The 12,828-nt window shown below is 40.7% G+C and overlaps 1 protein-coding gene across 1 annotated transcript in view; it reads right to left on the bottom strand.

Annotated features, from left to right (window-relative positions):
• Positions 1 to 424: 424 nt before the first annotated feature.
• The window catches only part of PLA2G4A (phospholipase A2 group IVA), a 105,758-nt gene continuing 93,354 nt past the window's right edge, over positions 425 to 12,828 (bottom strand). Inside the window, exons 15-18 of the mRNA XM_048482461.1 lie at positions 10,663 to 10,847; positions 5,687 to 5,882; positions 4,408 to 4,565; positions 425 to 1,448 (exon numbers count right to left, since the gene is read on the bottom strand). Coding sequence (XP_048338418.1) covers positions 1,320 to 1,448; positions 4,408 to 4,565; positions 5,687 to 5,882; positions 10,663 to 10,847 — 668 coding nt within the window. The 3' untranslated portion in view covers positions 425 to 1,319. The remainder of the gene's footprint in view (positions 1,449 to 4,407; positions 4,566 to 5,686; positions 5,883 to 10,662; positions 10,848 to 12,828) is intronic.

The raw sequence follows: 12,828 nt of genomic DNA on the forward strand, positions 1-12,828 counted from the left end.
AAATAGATCATTCTAGATAGAAGAAAGACAGTCCAGGAAATGGCAGATGAATTCACAAATCTGGGGTCATCTTTATCCTGAAATAGGTATAGATGCTGCAAAAATACTGCTCACGGGGGTTTGGAAGGCTCAGCCCCGGAGTCAGTCAGTATGGTCCTTAAAATACCATATATACTTGCGTATAAGCCGACCCTTATATAAGCCAAGGCACCCAATTTTACCTCAAAAAACTGGGAAATTTTATTGATTTGCGTATAAGCCGAGGGTGGGAAAGATCCATCAGGAGGCACGGTGCTGAGCCGGCAAAGGAGCCATAGCTGGAGGAAAGGAGCGCACCAGAAGCCTTTGGAAGGCTTTTTAAGGAGGGGCAAGGCGGTGCGCACGGGTCTGGGGAGAGGGTAAGTGGCTGAAAGCAGGAGAAAGCGAAGCAGAGAATGCCTCCTCCCCCTCACTAACTCACACTTTCTTTCTTACAGGCTCAAAGTTTAAGGCGTTGTTTCAGGGAAGCTGCCGGCTTTCTTTCTTGCAAGCTCTAAGTCTACAGGGAATCTGCCGCTCGAGGCAGCTTGTCTATGGTTTTCTTAAAAGGGCAATGCTGCAGCTAAAAAAAGGCTGAAAAAATTGGCTTATACGCGAGTATGTACGGTATATAAGATCCTAACAGCCGACACTTTATATGTATATTTGGAAATGTATCCTGTTCAATGGAAATTACATCAAATAAACATGCTTAGCACTGGAATCCAACAGCATTTCAATAAGTACACATTGTCAAGTTCAAGAAGATAGGGCAATGTTCAGAAAGAATAAAAGAACTGTGTATAGTTGTATAATTGTGAATGTAGTCTCAGTCAAACAAAACTTTGCTTAATATTATGATGTTTCAGTCTAAGGAATAAAGTTATTGTGACATACATCGAAATAGTAAGAAGTTGGTTTACTGTAGTTCCTGTCCACATTGAATTATTTGGAGAGACATGCTTTTTTCCACTCTGAAATTATAGTCCAATGTTATAGTTTCACAAATACAAAACAGAAATGTCACATGAAAAAAATTGTTGCAGAAATAAACTGTTCATGAAATAAATGGAACTTTAAAAATATATGTTTTCATATTGCTTAAAACCAGAGAATTGCCATATTGCTGTATTAAAAACTTATGTATATTGAAAAGGCAGGAAAGAAACTCCTGATGTATCCATCTTCCTCTGTTTTGCAGCATTTCATTCTCAAACAATGTTTATTTTCTCACAATAATGTCCATGTGACGAATCCAGATCCTTCTGCTTCAAGGCAAAGAAGGCTGCAGTGAATTGACCCTAGGAATGGTTATTGTTTTGGGGCTTGTTGAAGTATCGCCTTGCCTCCACACTGCTGAGGGACACGGAACAACGGGATGGGTTCAGCCTCCGGTATTCAATGCTGTCTGCTATTGCTTCCTTGATTATCTGAAAAACAGAAGAAAAGACACTGCTTTGAGGATGGCACTGAGCGTGTGGGTGTCTCAGACATTTCTCCAGCTGCTCTGGCAGGCACCACTGTTTAGTCAATACTGTTTACAGTTTGAAAATCATTTCTCTGAGCTTGTAAACACTGTGGAGGGAACTACTGCAAGTGAAGGTTGTTGCTTTAAAAGAGACAAATATGAAATCAGATAGCACACATGGAGCTGTTGATGTTACTCCAAAAGGCAGATCGATTAGTATGTCTTATACACAACGGCAGCTATTTAAATGTGATTTATTTCCAAATCCATCTTTCCTTGACTTGAATGCTAGATGTAGATTATTGTTCTGTAGCCAATATGGCCAATTTCTGTAAACTGTGGATATGATTCTAGTCTTTGGACAGTGATCTGGGAGCTAGGAGAGCATTTTGATTCACATACTTGTTCATACATGGTAAGACTCTACAGCAAAGTTGGCACAAACAAATAGTAACTGCCTGCCAGTTATAGAAGAAAAGAACTAAGACACAGTAATCCAACCAGATATGCCCATGTATTACAGAAAATGGGGGGGAGAGATGGATGTAACACTCAATGCAAAGAATTTCACTGTTCTTTATAACTTAAAATCATTCATTACTTTGTGTGTGGGACTGTGAGGAATTTGTTAGATATTTATTTAGTTAAAACCTTTATTAATTATCTTACTTATGATGCTCAGTATGGCTTTCAACAGGGATAAAATAAGTCAACTGCAATTTAGGGCTACTAGTAATAAAATGTAATCCTAAATACAACTATCTTTATCACCTCCTAAAGGCAGAAAATGATGGGGAGGTTGTTCCATAATCCTGGGGTTGCCACTAAAAAAGTAAAACTATAAGTTAGGAACCATGGCCACACAGCCCAGAAAACCCACCAGAACCAGTTGAATCTGGCCGTGAAAGCTTTTGACAATATATGGAATGGTATGTTTTTCTTTTTCTGAGATACAGCTCATGGGGTCAAATGAAACAAGAAGTTAACTTTTATTTATGGTTTGAATATAACACTGTAGGAAGTAAGGTCCCTGTTAGAATGAACTTTTTAACTGTGGTCCTATTTTCAGCCAGCTCTAAGCAGTTTTTCTCTACAGATTCACTCAGTCAGACATGGTCGACTCCTGAGCGGCCAACTCCCAAGCTGTCAACTTGCCAAAATTTCATCAGCTCTCATTTTTAGCTTCCAGGGAGAGTTGGAACCCAGCTTGTTTATCACGTTGAGTTAGAGCACATTGAGTGAGACCACATGCATATATAAAGGGGGCAATGTACCAGGCACAGATATGATGTACTGATGAAAGCTGACACTGCAAAACATATAGAAAGACTGCATAATATGATTCTTACAATTATACTGCTGGGGCACTGCCATGTGCAAATGGTATAAAGTATCTGATGACCCAACTTGTACAGATAGCAGACACTCAAAATAGGATGTGTGTGTGTAAAAAGATCACTAGTGTTACCTTTTTATGCTTTTATACACAGGGGAATTCATTGTGGGTATGTGGATTTGGGACTCCATATGAAATACTTACAGCTAAATTAGGGTAACAGCTGCTAAGATTATTATCCATGCCAAATACTCAGTTATTGTTAATGGGGCAATGTAATTAAAGGGATTTCAAAGAAATACACAGCTCTGGCCCAGAATTTAATAGAAGTACTAATCAAAGTGGAGGAAACTGCTCAGTTAAATATTTTAATAAATCATTGGATAGATAATTACAGATTAATGTCAGCCTCTGAATTAATTTAAAAGATGTAGCCGTTTTGAAGAAAACTATGTTTGAAAGCTAGCATAAAGATTACAATGCAAGCTGTCAAATCTTGTTATCTCTTATTTTAAAAACACAGTCTGCCCCACCCTGGTTTATCCGTGTATGTATTTGTGTTTTATTTTTGTACACACTGAAAATTAATTCAAGCTGAAGGATGAAATATAGCCAGCAGCAGGCGGCGTAACCTAATCACATTCTGAGAAGAGCTTGGCCACCGGTGGCTGGGGGGCAGGGAATACTTTGTCTAATTAAAATGATAGCAAAGCGGGGGGAAAACTTAAATCTCTCATCACTCAGGCTGACGGCACTGGCAAAAAACTGTGCACTGGAGTCAACCCTTTGACATAAAACTAGAAGAATAATAAACATTAAAATGGTAATATTATACCATTAATTTGCTTAAGAATAGGTTAATGCTTCTTACAACTTCTTCACTTAACTTAAATATTTTAATACTGATATTTTCTTTCCATACTAATTTACATATTTTAATCTGCATCTGGAAAGAGAATTGGGGTGTGTGTGTGTGAGGAGGTAGTAGTTCATAACAAGGGCTTAACTGTCCTCAGACATCCCTTGGTCCTCTCTGCCTGTTCACCTGGCAGGGTGCCTTACCCCACGTCCATTTCAGGAGCTGTGGCAGAAACCTAGCCTCAGTGAGAGTTGGAAAGGATTATTCACCCCCTACTTGCCCTATTCAGTGTTTATTAAATAATATTGTCATGTATATCAAGAAAGAGTTTGCTCTAACAAGAAGTCTGTCCTCAGAGTCAGCCTGACCATTGGATTTACAAGTCAGTTGTGCTTTTCTTTTACCTTCCTGGTCCAGCATACCTATTCCTTGAGGGGAAAATGGCAGAGCTGGTTTTACACACAAGGTCAGTAAGTTACAACTTAGTTCAACTGGATTTACACATCAGCTCAGTAAGTTACAAATCATTGAATTTGCTGTTCCCTTTCCTTACCTTTAAGTTGGGGCAGTCTATGAAGAATTGTGTTGTAATCGCCTCTGTTATTGCAGTTAGTTAGCTGAGTGTGTGCAATTTCTGGCACATCTAGTCTTGCACTTATGCAGACAAATGCTATGGCGTCTAAGGTCCCCTTGTGTCAATCAAAGCACACTCTCCATTATACTTACATCTAAGTTGTTTAGAGTATTAAATTCCATCAAGTCATGCAGTCTCTTGAAAGCCTCATTCGAATACTGGAAGTTGAAGGTGGAGAATGGTGTATCGGGGTCATCAAAAATATCAAAGTCAGCAAAATCCTTTTCTTCCTGGGTATCTCTAGGAACACCTATGAGTAAACCACAAAGAAGCAACCATTTTAAGATGCAAAGTGTCCAGAAGGCAAACAATATAGTACCATTTAGTAGCACTGAATAAAACAAAGCAGAATTTAAATGGTAGGTTCCTTCAACCAGAGATCTGCTTTGGATTGTTACTTTGCAATATAGTGTTATTAGACTGATGAAGAATTCCAATTTATGCTATTGAAGAATTATTGTCTTCGTTGGCTGCTACTTTTATGGCTGCGGATTTGAATGGTTTTGCTGCTATGAAGTTATGATTGAATTGCTTTAACTTGCAGTTTTATTGCCCCCCCTTTTTTTTTCAATTGTTAGCTCTTTTGAGCAGGTCTCTACTAGGAACTCCATCCCATTACAAACATGACAAGAGTTCAAGGCTGACAACTTTTATAAACCGAACAAAATCTACTTGATTAGACTAGCCTCAGGATAAAGTAAAAAAAAAAAAGAACAGTGAGATTTCCATGTATTTAGTTTTGTTCGTTTGTTAGTCAATGCTATGAAGGATGTGGTTGGCCACAACATACCTTTAATATATGGTGGACTGTCCATTCAACAAATAGTTAGCCAACCACACCTTACTTTAGTATAAGGATGTTTGAAACTGTCGATTAAAGAGATTTTGGTAGTTTGGATGCTGTGGAGGATTTCTGCTGATGGAAGGAAAGGCAATTTTTTCTGACTTTTCCCTCATGTTGCTCCGGGTGGGGGGGGCATCCCACCACTGATTCCCACCACCACCACCACCACCACGAGCAGCATTTGAAGGGACAATTTGGTTAGCAGGAGGAGAAGGGTGGCAAGGAAGTCACACTCTGCTGACAGAAATCCTTCCAACAGCGGGTCTTAGTGGGATCCAAGTCAATGTTTTTAAATTATACAAGGGCAAAGTCTCTTCTGCAAAAAAGAGAGTGCATATGATATGAACGCACACATACTTGTCCTGGGTGTCCAATAATCAACATTGGGATATGCAGTGAGCTACAAGAATGATGATAACTGTTAAAGTCACACTAATTTTTAGAAAATATGCTATTTTTAGAAAATATGCTATGCTATCTCTACATAATCCAGTATTATTGGAGAGGGGGGGCTTTTGACAACTCACCTGGTGCTTTGAACTTTCTGAAATTTATATTAGCCAAAACAAAGTGGATAATTGTTGGACAATCGATGTCCGATGCAGTATTCTTGGGTTTGAAGATGTAGCACTCCTTTAATCCCTCACGATCAAACACATGTGGGTCAATTTTGGGGAAAGGAAGTTTGTTCATTTTGGCCCATTTTTCAGCAAGTAAAATTTCCTGGGGGGAAAAATCAAAGGTTTGTATATTCACAGCAAGCTGATGTAATGAAAAGGAAAGTATGAGGTGGAATGTATTCAATATGATAATCACTACTATGCATGTTACAGAAAAAGAACAATAGCAAGAATGTGTGGGTAAGGAGTAAAGATAACAGAAATTTCACATCTGTGTAGAATCTGTGTCCTTGGTAAATGGAAACCCCCCCCCAATTCCTCTAGTATTATGTGGATGGGGAAACATGTTTGCCACTAACATAGAGCTCTGAAGAAAGACCCACTCAGTGAAGCGGCTCACTGAGATCCAGAACAACCAGAGAAGGTACAGATGAATATAATGCTGTGTGTGCTATCTTTCAGTGATATTTTTAGTAACTGCTGTGAAAGCACTAAGAAGAACCTGTTAGATTCCTGGAATGAACTCCTAAGTGGCTAGGACTCCCATTGAGGAAAGGCCAGGAAGCATCTGCACACCACCAAGTCTAACTGAGTGCATAGTTTTGGGATATCAGCACATCTACTACATGATCCCTCATTGGCTGAAATCTCTTAAAGAAGAATGAGACAGAGTGCAAAATGGCTGCCAAAGCAACAATAAAGAAGGGTTGTGGCTCATGAATAAAAGGTACATTGAGGACTTCAGCATCTCATTCTCCACAATCCCACTCCACCATTGTTATATATTATCTACTTAGAAAAAAATGTGAGGAAGGGTACAACTACCTATATCAGTTCCGTTTGGAAGAGAGAACACTGCAGACTTAAGGTGTTATTTTAGCTATTTGTTTTACTTACAGCCATATAGAGCAAAGACAGAGGCACAGAAACACTATTGTACAGGAGGATCCATCAGATCTCAAGGAGAGAGATCTTATCTCTCAGAAGCTTCAGAGAAAACACAGCACTTGTTTCCAAACTCAAAATCTACTGTCCCACCCCCTCTCTCTCAAATACACACCTCTCCCCCACACACATTTACACAGGAGGAATCACCTACACCAAACTCTTCTGGACTTAGAAGGGGTCTTTTGCTTAACAATTAGCACCTATTAAGAATGGCCCAGGCTAGATCTCACAAGATAAGCAGGGTCTGTCCTGGTAGTTCTTGGATGGAAGACCAAGAATACCAGAGTCACTATACAGAGGAATAGCACCACTTCTGTTAGTCTCTTGCCTTCAAAACCATATTGGGTGGCCATAAGTTGCCTGTGACTTGGTGGCACTTTATGTACACAAAAAGAATCATCAGCTGACCATTCTGGACAACTGACCCAAGAAGGAAGAGTAATTTGGAAGCTGAAACACCAGTTTCTATGTGGAGAAAAACTGGCTCACCACTTGCAAAATAACATGAAGGCATATAATGACAACTTCAGAAAGCAGGTTAAATTGAAAGATGGGAACCGGCTCAAGATCACATAATGAGCTTTATGGCATAGTGGGGATTTAAACCTGAGTTTCCCTGATATTGTTTGCATTCTAACCACTATCTTGCACTGGAAAGCCAGCATTTTGGTCAAGGGTAAGAGACTCTAGTCTGGAGAACAGGGTTTGTTCCCAACTCCTCCACATGAAACCTGCTGGGTGACCTTGGGCCAGTCATAGTTCTCTCAGAAGTCTCTCAGCCCCACCTACTTCACAAGGTGTCTGTGGTGGAAAGAGGAAGGGAATGATAGTAAACTGCTTTGGTACTCTTTAAGGTAGAGAAATGTGGGGTATAAAAACCTACTCTTCTCTCTTTCCATGCCAAGGTAATGGGACAGGATCCCCTATTAAATCACTACTTTTCCTGGTAACAGTAGCTGTTCCAAGATAACAATCCAATCACAAATTATTCTAAACACTTCAGCAGTGTCATCTTAGGCAGAATTGCACTCTTTTTAGGCCATTAAAAGGGGATAATAGCTCTGGTTAGGATTTCACTTAGTGATTTGCTGATAGCAAAGGAAACTTTTGCTGTGTGCAACTTCCTGATAGTACGTTTATCAGCATGAAAAGTTATCTTTGGACTTGTAAGAGCACAGCCTGTACTATGAAAGTGAGAGGCTTATGGAAGATGCTAACGCCCCACAATGTGCACACGAAGCCAGATGCAAAACAAAATAATAACAACTTTCTCCTATAACAAGCTCAGCAAACTAGATGCTTTACAAATCCTTACTTAATACCATGTTATAAGGACTCTGTCAGTCGGAAGATGCAAAGGGTCGGATTCTAATGAAAACTAGATTATCTCACCACAATTGTGAATAAGACAGACGCTTTCTTTATAAGCAAGGAGAAAATGAGAAATTGTTATATATCTGAGAGATTTCTTCTCTTCTCAGAGCAAAAGCAGAGTGTCTTCAAATCTCAAATCAAATACTATCTTGAGGACATTTACACAAGCTGTACAAGGTGTGTGTGGGTGAAAGTGATGTTTTTGGCCGGCTACTAATAATCACAGCAACGGAACCAGAACATAATATATTTTGATCTGTACTTCTGGTTTGAAATTAAATGTGGCTATTTGCAGAGATGCAAAGTGTGTGTGCCTATTTAGGAAATTTGTATTCATAGTTATTAATGAACTTATCACCATAATTAAATACAACGTGCCAAAATATGTAATGTGTTATTTTGTTGCTGTTCAAAGTTATTTATAACATGATGCAATATACCAGCTGCATTTAGTTGAGGGGTTCAAAGACTGTGTCTTGCCTTGGGTCACTCTCTTGTGGCTCTGGGCATTTGAGTGGTCATGTAATGTCAGCAGATCCTAAGATCTTACGTATGAAGATTTGCGAAAAGGGAAATCCAGTTTGCTCCTATGCCCTGCCTCCTCAACACTGCTTTTACATTCAGTTCAGAAGTTAAATGTACTCTGTTCCCTAGGATGGCATGAAGCTTTTTGATTAACAAGGGGACACAAAATGGCTTACAAAAACGAACAGATTTTCAAATTACTTTAGGCCAGACTCTATGTGTATATGTGGATATTACAAGGATATAAATGAGAAAGGGGAAACATGTTTGCTGCTCTGAGCTCCTTGGAGGAAGGGTGGGGTTTAAAAATGTGCTAGACAGCAGCTCTTTATAGAAACCAACATTGCTTATTTTGGCACCAGTTGTGAAAAATCTATTTCTCTTCCAAATATTGCAAAAGTAGCTACTGAAGGAGAGAGACTGTCTATATGACATGGAGGAACTCTCCCCACAAAGTGAAAACAGTTGTTCTACAGTGCTGGAAATTACATAGGAGACCATGGCTTGCTTCCCAACTTCCACATTCTTTCCAGATTTGCAGAAGCACTACGGAATTAGCCTTGTGAATCTCTCATGTTGTCTTTGAGTCAGCCATCATCGTAAAAGGATAAACTTAGATCATTCTGATGATATCTCTAGTGGGGTAAGAGACTCCACTAGAAAGCAAATTCGGTGAGCGGTCACAAGTTCATTGACACACACACAAATAACAATGTGTAAATTACACACCCACACTTTCCGTCACCCCTTTTTGAATAGGATTAACTATATAAGGTGTGCAAGGAAGGACTTGGGGGAATCCAATAATTCAGAGAAAGAAGGAAGAGGGCTTTGGAGTGTCATGAACCAGTAATTCTAGCACAAATACAGTGTGACCTGGTGCAGATGTCATGCTCCCCAACCATGGCTTGGAGCCCAGCAGCACTTTATGGGATGACACACTTCTTCCCCATCTTGGACTCAAATAGCCTCTTCTCTTTCACTGTCAGGCTAAACAAAGATTCAATACTGTATCTGCACAAATGGTAGCCCTTATATTTATTATCTCAAACCACATTTTTGAAACCTAACCATGGTTGTGAATGGTGACTTAAGCTAACCATGGTGGGCGTCGAACACAAAGAAGATGAAACCCTATATCACACTTAAATGAAAAGGGAATATAAAATTTGAGTTAAAAAGATAAAAAGGGAAGGAAAATAATACGAGAGCTTCCCAACATCCTAACCACTGTTAGACTATTAGAAACACTATGGCCTGGGTCCTATTCAACATGAACAGAGCAGCTCTATCTAAGTAAACTTTCCTACCTCCAGCTACAGCCTGCTGTTCCCATGAAACAATGACCTGAGGGATCAGTGGGCCCCTGGGAACAGTGTGGGGACAAAGTGAGAGTAAGTAACGGGAGGGAGGAAAATTACTCTCATTTTTCCTCTAGTGCAGTGGTGGCGAACCTTTGCCACTCCAGATGTTATGGACTACAATTCCCATCAGCCCCTGTCAGCATGGCCAATTGGCCGTGCTGGCAGGGGCTATGGGAATTGTAGTACATAACATCTGGAGTGCCAAAAGTTCGCCACCACGGCTCTAGTGGGTCATGTGATTAGGAATCACCCCGACGTTCCCACTAGGTATCTTTCATTTTCATTAGTCAGAAACACACTTAACATCTAGGCAAAACACAATTGGAAAAACAGAATAATTTCTCTAACCATCACAGAGTACAGTGTACTTTAGTGTACAAAGGACTGACATGTTCTTTTTGTAAGAAGTGTGAAACAGTGGAAAACTAATATTTGAGTAAATCTGTAATGCAAAATCAATAGCAGCTGAACATAGGCAAAGCTACTGCAGTCTATTTTCTACAATGTTCAATTCATCCTGAAAATATCCAAGTGAGTACTTATAGGCAAGAAGTGGAGGGACTTGGCACCATTGCCTTCTAATTTTGTAGACAGTTTATTTCTGGAAGCATTTTAGATTTCTTTATTTGTATACACACAGGTTTTTGCATTGTATTAGCCCAGATTGCTCACCTTGAAAGGAGGACTGGAATCACTGGGACGTGCAGAAAAATCAAATGAGATGATAAGGTCAACTCCTCTTTGTGGTCGCAAGATAAGTGGGTAGGGCAAGTTGAAAGTGAGTCCACTATCTACAACATGTATCTTCTTGCTCTGGACATCTAATGGCTCGTATATCCTATCAAATTCATCAGGATCTAGTAAGAATGAGACAAAGAAAGCAAGCTGGCTTAGGAACACTCAAGACAATCTCTTGTATCAAAGCTACAAATAACAGAAAAGCTCATTTATGAGGCAATCCTGAAGAGCGTTACACCCCTCTAAGCCCCTCTAACTTCAGTGGACTGAGAAAGTGTAGTTCTACGAAGGACCACACTGTTAGTCATTTAAAAGAACATAAGCTATTGGGCACCATTAGGCAAAAATACAAGAAATGCATGTTTACCATGATGAGACCAACGTAGTTCCTATCCTTTCATCTATTTATCTGATTCACTTTTACCCCACCTTCCTGTCCCATGGTAACCCAAAGTGGTTTACAATGGGGCTTTCCCCACTTACCATTTGCGGCGCGCTACTCCCAGCGTGCTCCCGGCACGAGTGATTTCTGCTGCGGGGTTGTGTTCCCACAGTCAGAAGGTGCCATTTCTTCAGCGCCAAAAATGATGCGCGCTGAAGGGCGGCAGCGTCGGGGCAGCTGCATGGTTGCCGCCCTTGCAAGTGGGGAGCGCCGCTGGACCCCGCGCTACTTTCCCGGAGTAGCGTGCAGCAAATGGTAAGTGGGGAAAGCACCATTATTCTCCTCTCCTCCATTTTATTTTCACAACAGCCCTGTTAAGTAGGTTAAGCTGAGAGAGTTGGACTGGCCCAAAGTCATCTAGCAAACTTCCAGGGCATCAGTGGGAATTTCAGGCTGTGTCCTTCAGATTCTACACCAGGGGTAGGGAACCTGCGGCTCTCCAGATGTTCAGGAACTACAATTCCCATCAGCCTCTGTCAGCATGGCCAATTGGCCATGCTGGTAGGGGCTGATGGGAATTGTAGTTCCTGAACATCTGGAGAGCCGCAGGTTCCCTACCCCTGTTCTACACTCTTAACCACTATACCCCTGTAGGCTCTCAATCTATAGATCACTGCACAATACCATTGGTATGCTCTTCACCAGAGCAATACTGTTTCAGATTCCACAAAAATATCTCTGCTTCATTAAAATACACTTGTTAATAATAACCAGCATTTTGGAGAAGCTAGATCACTGACTTTAGGCCATGGAAGCCAATGTTCAAATTCTTACTATGCAATAAAGCAAACTGGGATGCTGGGCCAATCATGATCTCTCGTAGGATTGGGGATATAAACCTACTCAGGGCTCTTTGGAGGGAGGGAAACAAGCAAAGATGATTGCAAAATTGGTAGAGCAGGAGGACAGAAGAATGTAACTTTGTTAGTACTGATCAATTACTTCTTTCATTTCAAAACCAGCAAATATAATTTCCTGGCTGACTATTGTTCTGCAGCCCTGACCTGGGTGGCCCTTATCTCATTTTTCAAAAGTTAAGCAGGGTCAAATCTGGTTAGTGCTTGGATGGGAGGCCACTAATGAAATCTAGGGTTGCGAGGCAGCCAATGACAAACTACCTCTTTCCCTCTCTTGCCTTGAGAACTCTGTGGGCTCACTCAAAGTTAGCTGGGACTTGACAGCATTTTCCACCACCAGCAATCCTGTTTAGAATTCCACTGGGCAATAAGGCAAAAGTAGGACACCTTTTTGACCTGTGTGACAGAACTTCCGCAACGGCTTCTGTAAAGATGCTGGTGAACAAAAGAGAGAGGAAAGAAACTAGAGCTATACTTGATCAGGCATGCAAGCTGAGCCCAGCAGCACTGTGACAAACTTCACAGGCTCACTCCAGTCTTTTGATTGGAGAACTGGCCCTGAATGCTAAGCAAAATGATCAGGTATGCCACACTGTTCAGCACATGTGCCTGCGGAGAGTGCTAACACCCATAAGCCATTACAAATTAATACTCACAATCCCCTACCTACTTATTTAGATTGCCGTTCCATCAATTGATAATGTCTTGGTTGCACTCTGACGTTGTGTTTACATAAGCCCATTGACTTCAGTGGGCTTGTGCACATAGCTCTGTGTTAGACTGAAGCCTCAACGTATGCAG

The sequence above is a fragment of the Sphaerodactylus townsendi genome, unplaced genomic scaffold (assembly GCF_021028975.2).
Source record: "Sphaerodactylus townsendi isolate TG3544 unplaced genomic scaffold, MPM_Stown_v2.3 scaffold_18, whole genome shotgun sequence".
Classification (NCBI taxonomy): Eukaryota; Metazoa; Chordata; class Lepidosauria; order Squamata; family Sphaerodactylidae; genus Sphaerodactylus; species Sphaerodactylus townsendi.